This window comes from Oncorhynchus gorbuscha, linkage group LG12, assembly GCF_021184085.1.
Source record: "Oncorhynchus gorbuscha isolate QuinsamMale2020 ecotype Even-year linkage group LG12, OgorEven_v1.0, whole genome shotgun sequence".
Taxonomy (NCBI): Eukaryota; Metazoa; Chordata; class Actinopteri; order Salmoniformes; family Salmonidae; genus Oncorhynchus; species Oncorhynchus gorbuscha.
In genome coordinates, this window is record NC_060184.1 from 51,860,579 (window position 1) to 51,876,761 (window position 16,183).

Here is a 16,183-nt window from a genome sequence, read left to right on the forward strand (position 1 = left end):
AGTCTTTTCAGCCTCCTGAGGGGGAAGAGGTGTTGTCGTTCCCTTTTCACAACTGTTTTGTTGTGTTTGTACCACGATAGATCCTTAGTGACGTGGACACAGAGGAACTTCAAGCTCTCGACCCGCTCCACTTCAGCCCTGTCGATGTGAATGGGGGCCATGCTCAGCCCTCCGTTCCTGTAGTCCAGGATCAGCTCATTCGTCTTGCTGACGTTGAAGTAGAGATTGTGCTGGCACCACACAGTCGGTTGTCTGCGCTCCCCCCTATAGGCTGTCTCATCGGTCTGTGATCAGGCCTATCACTGTCGTGTTAATGATGGTGTTGGAGACGTGTGCGGCCTTGCAGTTGTGGGTGAAAAAGGGACAACAGGAGGGGACTAAGCACGGAACCCCTGAGTGTATCGAAACTAACAATTGCAACAAATAATTGAAAGACAACCTCCCTCGTCTTTGGTTGAATCTGTGCTTGAAATGCACTACTCAATTGAGGGAATTTACAGATAATTGTATGTGTGGGGTACAGAGGTGGGGAAGTCATCTAAAGAAATCATGTTAATCACAATTATTTAACTTAGAACGAGTCCATGCAACTTATTATGTGATTTGTTAAGCACATTTTTACCCCTGATCTCATATTGGCATGCCATAACAAAGGGATTGAATACTTGTTGACACAAGACTTTTCAGGTTTCTTTTTTTTATTCATTTGTTACAATTTCTAAAAAACAAAATTTGACTTTGACATTATCGGGTATTGTGTGTAGATCAGTGACAGAATATCAATTGAATCTGTTGTACAATTAACAACAATGTGGAACAAAAATAAAGGGGAGTGAATACCTTCTGAAGGCATTGTATGTGCTCTGGCTTCAGTAACTGTCTGTGTAGGAAGCTGAACAGCGACTCCGTGGGTTGTTCTGGCCAGGGCTGAAGCTTGCCTGCTTTGGCCAGGTCATGGTGTAAGCCAAGTGCAAGATGTTTTAGTAACATGTAATTACTGACTGGGTTGGCTTGCTAGAGAGCCAGGCAGGTAGTATGCTTTGGCTGGGTGTGTGGGTTGTTGAACTGCATCTGCTGCCTGGCTCTCTGATTGACTGGCTGTATCCAAAATGGCACCCTATTCCCTACATAAGGCCATGGTCAAAAGTAGTGCTCTCTATCTCCTCTCTTCTCAGTCCTCTCTCGCTCTCTGGTCAAAAGTAGTACACTATATGTAGAGAATAGGGTGCTGTTTGGGACACATGCTCTTTAAGTTGCAGAAGGAAGCAGCCAGCCTGGTTAGGCTGACGATAGATGGAGAAGAGTTGACTGACTCCATCTAATGATCGCTGCATGTTGTGCGATTGATCGTACCGCTGCAGGGCATTCTATCCACACACAGGATTCTTGTCAAAATGCTCTCCCTTATCTCTCTTTCGCTCTTGCTCTCTCTTTCCATTTCTCTCTTTTAACTCTCTCCATCCCTCACTCAAATGATCTTCCTTTGTCATGTACACGCTCTTTGATTGACACCAAATGTGTTATGTAGACTTTTTTTTAATACCTTTCTCCTTCCCTTGAGGTTCCCACCCCTCCACTCCCCTATTATTGGGAAAGTTTGAGAAATGTAATAAGAGGTAAACCTCTCTGAAACGCAAACTTTCCGTCCGTAGCTCCTGCTTCCTGTAACCTCTTGCTTCCAGTGAGTCCGTATCAGTGATGGCTCATCAAAAGTCCATAGCTGTTGAAATATAGCCCTTATTGTACAGTCAATATCAATATGAAAGAAAGCAGCCAGGGGTGGGTTTTCTCCTTTTAGCTGCCGTAGGATCTTCAGAAGCAATATGTGCTGTGTAGGAGCATCTCCAGAGCTGTGGTCAATTCACGGTCAAACCACACATCGCAGCAGAGAGGGATGATGACCTCCAGACATTTTCACAATTTTGTTGTAGCCTTGAACTACCACACCTGACTCAAATAATCACAGGCATAGTGGTTAGTTGAATCCCGTGTGCTATCTCTGAAGTAGGCCTAGGTCAAGTAGATCAAAGACATGGAATTGCCGTTAGTCCCCGTGGAGACGTTTGAAAACCATCTGCTCTGTAGGTGCATGTTGAGCCGTGGTCGACTCACAGGCAAACCATAAATCTAGGAGTGGGAAGATGTCCTTTAGACAAACCACTCCCCCCTCTTTGGTCCCCCTGCGGTGAAGATCAAGCGGACGCTTACACACAAACACAAGAATGCTCACACTGTGATGCCAAGATTAGAGGTCTCGACCTCAGAGGCAGCTGGAAGAGGTTTCATCACAGATAAGATGTGTTGCATTTTGTGTGTTTGTGTGTGCGTTCTTGGAATTTTGAGTGTGTCTGTGTGTTAGTATGTCTGAGAGCGTGTGTGTGTGTGTGTGTGTGTGTGTGTGTGTGTGTGTGTGTGTGTGTGTGTGTGTGTGTGTGTGTGTGTGTGTGTGTGTGTGTGTGTGTGTGTGTGTGTGTGTGTGTGTGTGTGTGTGTGTGTGTGTGTGTGTGTGTGTGTGTGAGAGCCTGATAGTAAACATTTGTGTGTGTGTGCCACGTGTTTACGTGCGCCTGTGTGTGCGTCCGGGCACGTGTGTGTGTTTTGGTGGTTTGTGAGGCAATGGGCCTGTTGGCCATCTGAAAGCCGTTTCCTCGTCAGATGAGGAATCTTCCATATCCCTGTTTTATGTCCTCTACAAAAGCACTTTGAGCATTTAGACACTCAAACGCACATCACAACCATCTCAAATGGGCTTATTTATGTACAGTAAAGAATCATTTGCCAGGTGTTTATTGCTTTTGGAAATTGAATGAACCTTTCTAAGTGTGACGTGAGATGAAGTTGAAGGCAACTTAACAGAGGAAGACTGCACTACATCAATGTTATTAAAGCCCAAATGAACAAGAATGACTTTGGTCAAGATTAAGTTATTGGTGTTCTCAGATACGGGTTGGTCTGCCGAAGTGGCTCCCTCTGTACACCAGAGCGGGAAAGAGAGAAGAGACTCAGAGAGAGAGAAATACAGCAAGGGAGAGATGTACAGCAAGGGGGAGAGCGATGAAGTGAGAGAGACGGGGAAAGAGTGAGAGAGCGGTGTATTGTTGTTATCATTACAACAGAGAAAGATACTGCGGATGCTCTCTCCGTGCTGTGACTGCAACCGTGTGGAGCGATCTTTCTCAAGTCGGGTTTTCTTTTTGTTTGCCATGGTGGTTTTTGTCTCACGTTTATCTTTTGAACATTTTGTACAATTTGTCCCCTCATTCGTGTTTGTGTGCGCGCTGCTCCTATGAGAGTTGTATGTAGATGTGGACATTCGTGTGTGTGTTTGGCGTACGTTTGAGACTTGTGTGTGTTTGCGCAGTACATCCTGTCACACAAAACACAGGGCCTGTTTTTTTTTTTTTGTATGTGACCTTGGTTAGTTTAATCGCTTGTCACCATGGTGATGAAGCTATCCCATCTCTCCCTGCCACCTACCGCGCTCCGTAAAAGAGGGGGGTGACAGACACGCAGACAGTGGGAGGTGGAACACACACAGAGCAGGAACCCTGGGGTCATTTTAACATAAAAAAAAGCTATAAAACACACTCTTTTAATGAAGCAATTGTAACTCATTCACCTCATTTCCATTCCTTTCAAGTTTTTTTCAGGAAAGTGGTTGTCAGACAGACAGTGATTGCTCAAGTTGGAGCTTAGAAGGAAATGCCGTGGTAAAAAGCCCAAGATGTTTGTGTGGGTGGTGGGTGGCTGTGAAGTATTGGTCTATGTTGAATGTAGCCTAGCCAGCAGTATTCCTACACACAACATATCTAGCTTATTCATTGCTTGCCCTTTGGGGTTTTAGGCTGGGTATCTGTAGACGCACTCTATGACAACTCCTGATGTAAAAAAGGGCTTTATAAAACAAATGGTGGTTTGAATGATCATTACCCATCGGACTGGTATCTTTGTCTTCTTTATCTATGATTTTCTTTATCGTTAAATCTCATCCCACCTTCCTCCCTCTTTTTCTCTTCCTTTCATTCTGTCCCTTTTTTTAGGAGCGGTATATTTGGAGGGCGGTCTGGAGGAGTCTAAGCAGCTGTTTGGGAGGCTGCTTTTCAACGGAGAGGTACAATCACTACATCACTAAATTACTAATTCACTTATACTGTCTGGAATGCTGTGTTCCCATCTCCCTCCGTGTGTGTGTGTGTGTGTGTGTGTGTGTGTGTGTGTGTGTGTGTGTGTGTGTGTGTGTGTGTGTGTGTGTGTGTGTGTGTGTGTGTGTGTGTGTGTGTGTGTGTGTGTGTGTGTGTGTGTGTGTGTGTGTGTGTGTGTGTGTGTGCGCGTGCACACGTCTGTGTGTGCGCCTGTGATTAGATTTAGATTAGAGTTGATTGTGTGTGTATACGCGTGTGGGTGTGCGCACTCGTGCTTCTTTTGTTGTGTGGACAGATTAAACGTCCTTGGTTCTTTCTAATTGCTGCCCTCTGGCCATGGCGCTCAACCACAGTCTATTGAGTTAGTGTGTGTGTGATGCGGGGAGAGTGTGTGTGTTCGCCTGATGCTGTGATGCAGGGTTCTGTGTGTGTGATGCAGGGTTCTGTGTGTGTGATGCCTGGATCTGTGTTTCTACACCGAGAGAGAAACAGGGCCTTCGGATTGTATTCAGACCCCTTGACTTTTCCCACATTTTATCACGTTACAGACTATTTCTAGAAGAAAAAAAAAATCCCCTCATCTCCACACAATACTTACAAAGCAAATGCAGGTTTGTAGACATTTTGTTATTTTAAAAAATATTTAAAAAATATCATATTTATGTACAGTTGAAGTCAGAAGTTTACATACAAATTTGCCAAGTACATTTAAACTCAGTTTTTTGCAATTCATGACATTTAATCCGAGTAAAAATCCCCTGTTTTAGGTCAATTAGGATCACCACTTTATTTTAAGAATGTGCAATGTCAGAATAATAGTAGAGAGTGATTTATTTCAGCTTTTATTTCTTTCATCACATTCCCAGTGGGTCAGAAGCTTAAATACACTCATTTAGTATTTGGTAGCATTGCCTTTAAATTGTTTAACTTGGGTCAAACGTTTCAGGTAGCCTTCCACATGCTTCCTACAATAAGTTGGGTGAATTTTGGTCCATTCCTCCTGACAGAGCTGGTGTAACTGTCAGGTTTGTAGGCCTTGCTCGCACATGCTTTTTCAGTTCTGCCCACACATTTTCTATAGGATTGAGGTCAGGGCTTTGTGATGGCCACTCCAATTCATTTTGAAATACCTGTTTTCAATTTGTCATTATGGGGTATTGTGTGTAGATTGATGAGAAAATAAAAACGTTTTTTTGAATAAGTCTGTAACGTAACAAAATGTGGGAAAATGGAAAGGGTCTGAATACTTTCCGAATGCACTGTACATGCTGCCGACGCTAGTCCTCTTACTCAGACTAGGGAGGCGTACATACAGGATCAAGGATGTATCCCAAATGGCACCCTATTCCCTATATGGGCCTATGGGCCCTGGTGAAAAGTAGTACACACTCTACCATTTGGGACGGAATCAGTGAGTGGGATCAGGGACTATGGGCTGTCTCTGTACACAGCCTATTGTATGGGTTTCAGCTACAGTAAATAGATACATTAGCTGCACCCGGATTTGCTGAACGGTTGTGTATTAAAGCAGTACCTCGGGGCTATAAAAAAAGAAAGAATCGTTGGTGAATTATCAAACGTTTCCACTTAAAACAACAAATCTTACAGAACAATGAGCAAACAACTTCCTCCTGGCGATTGAATGGAGAACTGCTCACCTGCTAAATCCACAGAATGGCATTCTGAGTCAGAAATGCACAGAAAGCAGAAACCCACACATGAACACACACACACACACACACACACACACACACACACACACACACACACACACACACACACACACACACACACACACACACACACACACACACACACACACACACACACACACACACACACACACACACACACACACACACACACATGCTCCCAGATGCGTAGAAAATAGAAACAAAGCAGATCAGAGAAGAGCAGAGCGTATAAACAACCCTTGGCTATAAGCAGCAGGACACTGCCTACTGTGTTCTGTTTCTCTCTTATAGCAATAGTCTAAATAGTACACACACACACACTTTCTCTCTCTTAAATAGTCAGTCTAAATTATGATTGGACTGATAACACAGGTGTTGGTTTCACTTCTGTCAGGGGAGATGGGATGTGAGAGGAGAGGGAGATATTTCTGGAAGGAGTGAGGGAGGAAGGGGGTATAGAAATAATTGAGGGAGTATGAGAAATGGGAGTGGGGGAGGGATAGAGTGAAGGATCATTTAAATGTGCAGTAGTTTAAAATAGCATTGTCATCCCCACCAGGAGCTGAGTATTCCACAGGGCGGAACAATAAGATGAAGATTTCCACTTTGTCTGCCATAACCGTTACAGAAAACTCTGTCAAACTTAACATTCCCAAATTATCTGTACACACCACATTACCAAAGTTATGAGAAGAGGATTGCGTCCCAAATGGCCCCCAATTGCTTATTTAGTGCACTAGTTCTGACCAGGTCCCATAGAGAAACCCATAGGGCTCTGGTCTAAAGTAGTGCACTAGGTAGGGAATAGGGTGCTGTTTAAGACGAGTGTGAGGTGTCAAGCTGAAGGCCTCTCCATTTCTCTGCATGTGGTGTTCTCTGCCCTCTGAGGGTTGTGTCTGTTCAGAGTGGTGTTAAATTCACACATGGATGCTCAGGGCTTATACTCTGTCAATTCACTCACCACACTCTCTCTCGCTCTCTCTCTCAATTCAATTCAATGGGCTGTTATTGGCATGGGAAATGTGATTACATTTCCTAAAGAAGTGAAATAAACCAAAGTGCGAAGATGCAACACAACAGCAACAAAAAACAGTAAACATTGTGCTCACGAAGGTTTTAAAAGTATATAGATTTCAAGTGTTATACAGTATTATCAGCAATGTAAATTGTTGTGCTCCACAGTTTGCCGTTTTGTCATGGCAACGCACTGCTGTGATTGCACACAGCGGTACTTTGCCTAACAGATATGGAAGTTTATCAATGTTTAATTTGTTTTCAAATTATTTGTGGGTCTGTGGGATCTGTGGGAAATAGGTATCTCTAAGGTGGTCATACATTTGGCAGGAGTTTAGCAAGTGCAGCTCAGTTTCCAACTCATTATGTGGGCAGTGTGTACATGGCCTGTCTTCTCTCAAGAGCCAAATCTGCCTATTTCAATAGCAAGGCTATGCTATTGAAACGAAGTTAAGGATTTTCGTAATTTGGGGTCAGTTACTGGTTAGGTATTCTGCCACTGTGTACTCTTTTAGGGCCAGGTAGCATTCCAATTTGCTCAGTTTTTTTGATAGATTTTTCCAGTGTGTCAAATAGTTGTCTTTTTGCTTTCTCATAATTTGGTTGGGTCTAATTGTGTTGCTGTCCATGAGCTCTGTCGGGTGTGTTTGTGAACAGAGCCCCAGAACCAGCTGGCTGAGGAGACTCTTTAGGTTCATATCTCTGTAGTGAGGGCTTTGTTGTGGAATGTGTTGGCATCACTTGCTTTTAGGTGGTTTGAGAATTGAACAGCTCTTTTCTGGATTTTGATAACTAGTGGTTATTGTCCTAAATGTATTGTTTGGGGTTTTGCATTGTACCCAAAGTAGGTTTTTGCCGAATTCTGCATGCAGCCTCAATTGGGCATTTGTCCCATTTTGTGAATTATTGGTTGGTGAGTGGACCCCAGACCTTCCAACCACAGACGGCAATGGGTTCTATATGTGATACAAGTATTTTTAGCCAGAGCACTTTTTTTGCCAGATCCTTTTGATGGCATAGAAGGCCCTACCTGTGGTGTTGATGTTTAGGCCGAGGTAGGTATGATTCTTTGTGTGCTCTAGGGCAGGTATTCCCGAACTGGGGTACGTGCAATGCCGTCGGAGGTATGCCAAATAAAACAATGAACAAAAAAAGGCCAGCATCCCGGAGTCGCCTCTTAAGTGTTGACATTGAGACTGGTGTTTTAGCGGGTACTATTTAATGAAGCTGCCAGTTGAGGACTTGTGAGGCTATTTCTTAAACTCGACACCCTAATGTACTTGTCCTCTTGCTATGTTGTGCATCGGGGTCTCCCACTCTTTCTGTTCTGGTTAGGGTCAGTTTGCTCTGTTCTGTGAAGGGAGTAGTACACAGCATTGTATGAGATCTCCAGTTTTTTGGCAACTTCTCGCATGGAATAGCCTTAATTTATCAGAACAATAATAGACTTTCAGAAGAAAGGTCTTTGTTTCTGGCCTTTTTGAGCCTGTAATCGAACTCACAAATGCTGATACTACAAATACTCAGCTAGTCTAAAGAAGGCCAGTTTTATTGCTTCTTTAATCAGAACAACAGTTTTCAGCTGTGCTAACATAATTGCAAAATGGTTTTCTAATGATCAATTCGCCTTTTAACTTGGATTAGCTAACACAACATGCCATTGGAACACAGGAGTGATGGTTACTGATAATGGGCTTTTGTACGCCTATGTAGATATTCCATTTTAAAAAATCTTCCATTTCCAGCTACAATAGACATTTACAACATTAACAATGTCTACACTGTATTTCTGATCATTGATGTTATTGTAATGGACGAAAAATGAGAGTTTCTTTAAAAAAAACAAGGACACATCTAAGTGACCCCAAACTTTTGAACGGTAGTTTATGTAAATAAGTTATTTCCGTTTTTGTTTTTAAATGTATAACAATCTGGTGCGCTTATTCATTATGGGGTATTGCGTGTGTAGATTGAGTTTTTTAAAATGTATTTATATAAATCAATTTTAGAATAAGGCTGTACCATAACATGTTAAAGAAGGGAGAGGGGGTCTGAAGAAGGGAAGGGGTCCAAATACTTTCTGAATGCACAATTGTATTATTTGTGTACATTATAAAATGAATGTCATATGTTTTCCGCCCAAGGCTGCACCCAACACTTTCCATCAATTTATATAGCAGACTGTCATGCCAAATTGTGTCTCAAGCTTTTTAGAAATCAACAAACCATGAGAAGATGTTGCTTTTGTTTTGTTTGTCAATAAGGGTGTGTGCAATGTATACGTGGTCTGCCGTATGGTATTTTGGTTAGAAGCCAATTTTATATTTGCTCAGGACATTGTTTTCACTGAGGAGATGTTGGGGTTTGCTATTGACAGTACTGCAGAGGATTTTTCAGAGATTGCTGTTGACACAGATTCCACAGAATTTATTGGGGTCAAATTTGTCTCCACTTTTGTGGATTGGGGTGATCAGACTTTGATTCCAAATATTGGGGTAGATGCCAAAACTGAGGAAAAGAGTTTAAGAATATATTTTGTGATAGGTATATTTTATAGTTTAGCGTACCATCAACACCACAGTCCTTTTTTGTAAATGATCATGTACCGTATATGTTTTTGCTTTTGGGTCTTTGTTATATGTCTGAAAAGGTTGGAGAAGTGGTTTATCCATAGATCTCTATTTTGGATAGATAGGCTCTTTGTGTTTGTTTGTGTTCCAATTTTCCTAGAAGTGATTTGATTCTATTCTTCAATCACATTGAGCTGTTTTCTGACATGCTGTACCTATTTTTTTTTTTAAATAATGGTTTTAGTGTTTCACCATAGTGAAGCTGTAAGCTTGGTTTTCTGCGTCACTGTATTTTTGGTTGGATAGGTTTCTTAATTTATTTTTTAGAATTTTGCATTCGACATTTATCGTTGTTAGTTTTCCGCCTGAAATACATTTTAATTTTGTTATCTGAATGGTCACATATATTGTTCAGGCTTCCTTCTGCTAAGTTTACAACTTCACTATTGCAGTGAAGCATTTTGTCCAGGAAGTTGTCTAAGAGGAGTTGGATATTTTTTGGGTCGGGGGCAATTGTTTTTTGGTAGGTCTCGACACTACCCTACTTCCATCTGTGGCATTTCATAATAGCATGCCGTTTGTTCTGCTTCGATGCCTCATGGTTGAGAATTGCTCTTTTCAAGTAGATTGTGATTTTTCTGTGATCTGATAGGAGTGTCAGTGGGCTGACTGTAAATGCTCTGAGAGACTGGGTTGAGGTCGGTGATAAAGTAGTTTACAGTACTACTGCCAAGAGGTGAGCTATAGGTGTACCCACCGTAGGTGTCCCCTCGAAGCCTACCATTGACTATGTACTGACCCAGCGTGCGACAGACCTGTATTTGTTGGTTATTTTGTCATGGTTATATCCAGGGGGGCATATTGGGGAGGGAATGCTGTCACGTACAGGTAGGTGTTTGTCTCTCTGTGTGCTGAGAGTGTCATTTCTGGAATTTCTGTCGCCACAGATTAGTACATGTCCCTGGGTCTGGCAATTGTTCATCTCCCCCACTAGGTAGCACACGGGGACATTTTTCTTTTGAGATAAGTTCCTTATTTATTTCTAACCAGATGTGAAATGCTCCTGTTTTAATTAATGTAATAGTGGGTTATGTCTGATGTATACCAAATTAGCATACCCCGTGAGTCCCGTCCCTGTTTCACTCCTGGTAGTTTGGTGGATGGGACTACCAGCTCTCTGTAACCTAGAGGGCAACCAGGTGGTCCATCACCTCTATACCATGTTTCTTGTAGGATAACAATGTCTGTATTTCTGATTTCTGAGTTCCTGCTCTTTTGGCCAAAGGCAGCTGACCTCAGACCTTGTATATAGCATGAGACAGTAAAAGCTTTGTGTTCCATAGTGTCCAGTGTTGTTATTCGTGTTGTTTACTTTCAAAACATTAGGTTTGAGCTGAGCATCTAGTGAATGTCTCTTAAGGTTGCAGGTTGGGGATTGGTTGGGTGTAGGAGTCGGGTTGGGCATGTTTGCCCGTTCACAGCCTGGGCATAAGTGTGTCTGTCATGTTGATGTCCGCGCTGCTAAATTGCCATGAATGTTTAATGCTTTTCGACCTGTCCCCAAATTAATATAGTTCGTTTTGATATTTCAACCTGCGTGTCCTGATCGCGCCTGGTGTGGATGAATAAAATCAACATTAACGCGCTATGTCGTAGGCAGACTCACACGAGCGCCCGATCTAGTCAGCATGTAATCCACTATAATAATTTCCTTCCTCCAGTCATGTAGACTAGAGTGCAGAGTCTAGAATACCGCCATGGTATCATCACACTCCAGCCTAGTAGGTGGTGATAATGCACATAACTCTGGTATGCACACTGCCATAAAACCCCAACAATGTCTTTCAGTGTCCTGGCAAAGGTGGTGACCGTGGCCTTGTAGAGGTGTACCTGGTTATAGAGGCTGTCCAAATTCAGGGAGCGGTAATGGGCTAGGTAAACATTGGGTTTCGAGTCGGGCAATTTTGTCTGATATCGATATCTGATATTTTCCTTGCCCAAAAAAATGATACCGTTATTTAACATTTTTAGCGGCCTTTTAAGCATTCTAGTATAGTTAAATAGTTGAAACACACACACACACTGACCATTTACACATGTCCCCATTACCAGTAAAACATTTCGTTGTTCGGTCTCAACGGGGATTTCATCATACATGTCAAGCAGTGAAGTTTTAGCCGATTCCGATATGTTTACCGATAGATCATGCATACCTAGTTTCGAGGCACAGCCACGGGAAATTCTTACATTGACCCACTGTATGGTGGCAGTATAGTTTTGTGGCAACCCTTTACTGCTGGGCCCTCAGGTCGTTTGTGCCTGTGTGAATCATGTGCAGCTCCAGGGCACACCGGGTGTTTGGACAGCACAGTTTAGTGTTTAGGAATAAGTTTTCCTGCACAAATTTCCCGTTTGAAAATTGGGTGTGGGGGGTTGCTAGGATGGCTGACAGGGAATGCTAAAGGGGGGGGGGGGGGGTCGGTGGGTTGGTGGATCATGTCTGCCCTGCCTGTGGTTGGTGTCTGAAGTGGGCTGTTCTGTTGGCTTCTTTTGGGGGATGGACTGCTCTCTCATGAGTTGTTCATTTTCCTCTCCATACTGTGGGAGTTTTATCACCACAGCCCAGACTGAAGACACGTCTCTCTCCCTCTTCAGCTTTCTGGGTCTGGTTGAGTGGATGTTGTGGTGGTCTGTCTGAAATGTGTTGAATTGCTGTTTGAGCTCTACCAGCTCCATCTCCCTCATCAATGCAGGAGCAGTGCTGTTTTTGGATCTGCTCAGTTCTGAAGGGGTGATTCTCTTCTTGGGGCTGCTCATCTGTTGGGCTTTTGGGGGGGTGTGACCTGACCTGCTCAGGATGGAGGGGTCGTCACCAGGGGTGAGCTTCTCCTGCTGTGCTCCCTCTTTGATCTTGTAAAAGTCGTGTTGAAACGGTTTGCGGTTGCCCTGCACCATTACTCTTCCAGGCGTGTACAGGTTGATACCGGCTGTCTCGGTGTCCTCAATGTCCAGTATTCTGAGTTTCCACCCTGGGTTAATACCCTCTCTCTTGACATGCCAGGGGCTTGTCTGTGTGGAAGATGAGGTTTCTTACGTTTCCATTGCCGTAACAGTCAGCAAATAGTGTCTCTCTCTGGATTTTCCTTGAGGAGCATGTCTTTGTACTTTTTACATGCAGCAAAAAAATCTGGGGTTAACGTATTTTGATAGCCTCTGCATAGGCATGTCAAGCATCTTCATTTGGGTGGGGGGAGATTGCAGTGCTCTGCTGCTGCCATTGTTATATTCAAGGGCATTCACACTTCACATCTCAGTGAAAACTGTAGTTGGTGCCAGTGCGTCTGTCCAGTCCTAACTAAGCATTCGGGTCTTCATATAGTAAGATATCTTATAATAAGATATTTCGAGATTATTGTCATATCTTTATTATCCTTGGAAGTAGCTACAGACTCCATTGCAGGTTGGGGTGGCTTTTTCTGCTAAGTGGTCCTTGGCATAATCTTTTCCAGGTAATTCTGTCAAAATGTTATGTACGCTTGATGTTTTTATTTGGATTGATGGTTCTGCTGTAGAGAATACTTTTCTGAGTAAGACCTTGTGGGGAAAAAAATCCAGGTTTATCCCACTCTAATTCTCAAGCTATCTTCCTCTCTCTGTTTCTCTGCTGTCAATTCCACAATGTGCTATTATGGCCAGAGAACTTCAGGCCCACACCAGTTGTTTTACAGACCTAAACAACAAAATATTTGCTTCCCAAATGGCTCCCTATACAGGCCATCCCAATGGGCCCTGATTGTGCCCAAAAGTAGTCCACTACTTAGGGATTATGATACCATTTGGGACTCGGATAACATCCCAAGTGGGTTTAATAAGAATCCCTAATTCGTTTGACATCCATGCCCGGTTCACACAGAGAGTTACACAACTGTTTTTTTACACAACACCTGGCCTTCCACTAGTTTCTTAATAACAGCACTATGTTGCAATACAGGAAAATCAAACTCCCAATAGGGAGCCTGTGAAATATCTAGATGTGAATTTCGTAATGAACTAAGAGAGAGGAATAGTTTGAGGTTATTATGCCATCTTACAGTTTTAGGAAGGAAGGGCCTCTCTAGACAGACATACCTGCGGTGTTCTCAGCCCACACACACACACACACACACACACACACACACACACACACACACACACACACACACACACACACACACACACACACACAGGTTACTGTGTTGGATACTGTTGAGATGCATGCCGTTCTGCTCCGTTCTTGTAGAAGTGGCCATCACCATCATGATGATCACACTCACTGCCCATAGGCTAATCCACTGTTGCCTATTGTCACCGCCGTCCTAGGAAAACGTGCCAGGGGTTGCCGTGACAACAGTGGTTGCCACAGCGATCTGCTAGAGCTTTTGTTTGGTTTTGAGAGCAGCAACAGGCAGCCTTCACCTCTCCACGGCCACACTGATTGGAAAGATGCTATGTTTTGAGCGGTTTGGAATGGAGTGGTATCTTTTAAAAAAACATCAGAATCTAACCTGCCGGTCAATTATTTTCTCTCGATTTTAAGCTTTTGAGTTGTCACGTCTGCTGATTTAATGTCCACTTTGGGGAAAGGCCTGAAAACCCTATGGGCAATGATCAAATTGATTCCCTTCTAATAATTCATAGGGCATGAGAGTTGAGCACATTAAAACATCCCTGTCTAATCAATGTATACAATGTCACACATTGTGTTTAGATTGTTTATCCACCACTTTTAACCTGTGCTACTTGGTTACTGGGCATAGGCTACCAGTAGAGTGTGCTAGGCTTGCACGCTGAAGACAGGGCTGAACACACACACACACACACACACACACACACACACACACACACACACACACACACACACACACACACACACACACACACACACACACACACACACACACACACACACACACACACACACACACACACACACACACACACACACACACACACACACACACACACACACACACACACACACACACACACACACACACACACAGGTAGAAGCGGGCTGGCACTCTGGCAGTTCCACTCCACTACCTCAGCCAGCTAAAAGCGCCAAGCCGAGCTAGGGGGAGAAAATGAATGGCTTCCTAACACTCACCGTCACCACAGCCTGCATCTATTGCAATTGATTTAGCCCCGTGCTACATAAGTGAGCTTTTTTCCTTTAGAATACCCAATGGTTAAGTCTCAAATGGCACCCTATTCCCTATATAGTGTACTACTTTTGATCACAAACGAGTGCATTATATAGGGGATAGGGTGCTATTTGGGACTCAGGAAATGACTAATATCTACCCACGTCCAACTGTACTGGAGTGCACTCTCTCCATCCCTCCCTCCATCCATGTCGCAGTTTTTTTTTCTCGCTTCCTCTCTTTTTCCTTTTCACCTCAGGTTGAGAAAAAAAAAATGTGCCTGCAGTACTTTTCAGAATGTTCCTTATTCTGAATTTGTGTTTGTTGAAAATGGTTTGGGTTTGTATGTTTCTTCATACACAATCAACATCTCTCTCCGGGGTTGGTGCTATATTCTTATTTTCTATTTGAGGAAGTTGTGTGTAGGTTTGCTTTTTCATTGGCTTTAGTACGCCACACTGTACAGATACAAGAAGACTCACAAATGGGTCCTGTTCACAACCATAAGTTGTATGAACGATTTAACCAATGAAAAACTTTGTACATGGGGTCTGATGGACATTTGACTTCCACTTCATCACAATTCATATCTAAATTCAATTTTTAAAAAACTTACGTTTGAGGGTTGTTTCTCACCATTCTGGTTACATCTGAAACCCTATACTGACCATGTATGTTCTCCCATTACTTGTTATTGATCTACATTTGTGGTTTGAACAGGCTCTAAACTGTAGTTTGATGTATTGATTGACAGCCAGTCGCAGGAGACTAATTTGTCATGGTCCTCTATCCCCCAGAGAGAGGGAGAGGGAAAGAGTGGGACCGCTAGAAAGAGTGGTAGAGCGTGAGAGGAGGGAGGGAGAGAGAGCGAGAAGTATATAAAGATAGAGATTGATATGGGGAGAGAGGGGGGGCTGAGCGAGAGTAGCAGAGAGACAAGGCATCCCAATCATGGATGTCCAGTAATCCCAGGAGGTCCCAGCCAGCGTGATTGATAGGAGCCGTGTTGGAGTGTGCATTTGTGTGTGTTTGCTCGCACAATGTGCTGAGCCTTGGTCTTAGTGAAATGAATGAATGGGTCATCATGGGAGATTGATTCTCTGTGGGTTAGAGAGGGCAACATTTATTGAGTCCTATGACATCTTCAACAGGTTTTACTTGTTCACTCAGCCTGTTTTCTTTTACTTAAAAAAAAATGAAGTCATTGTGATTCAAATAGTTGTGCGTTTGCGTCAGCTTAATTTGGAGAGCGAGACTGAGATGGTCAGTGAGACGGGCAGAGTGAGACACCGGGAGACGGGCAGAGTGAGACACCGGGAGACGGGCAGAGTGAGGCACCGGGAGACCATGCAGAGTGAGGCACCGGGAGACGGGCAGAGTGAGGCACCGGGAGACGGGCAGAGTGAGGCACCGGGAGACGGGCAGAGTGAGGCACCGGGAGACGGGCAGAGTGAGGCACCGGGAGACGGGCAGAGTGAGGCACCGGGAGACGGGCAGAGTGAGGCACCGGGAGACGGGCAGAGTGAGGCACCGGGAGACGGGCAGAGTGAGGCACCGGGAGACGGGCAGAGTGAGGCACC

The 16,183-nt window shown here is 43.7% G+C and overlaps 1 protein-coding gene across 1 annotated transcript in view; it reads left to right on the forward strand.

The window, feature by feature from the left end:
• LOC123991123 (ribonuclease 3-like) overlaps nt 1-16,183 on the forward strand; it is a 138,823-nt gene that overhangs the window by 56,984 nt on the left and 65,656 nt on the right. Inside the window, 1 exon segment of the mRNA XM_046292350.1 lies at nt 4,041-4,111. Coding sequence (XP_046148306.1) covers nt 4,041-4,111 — 71 coding nt within the window.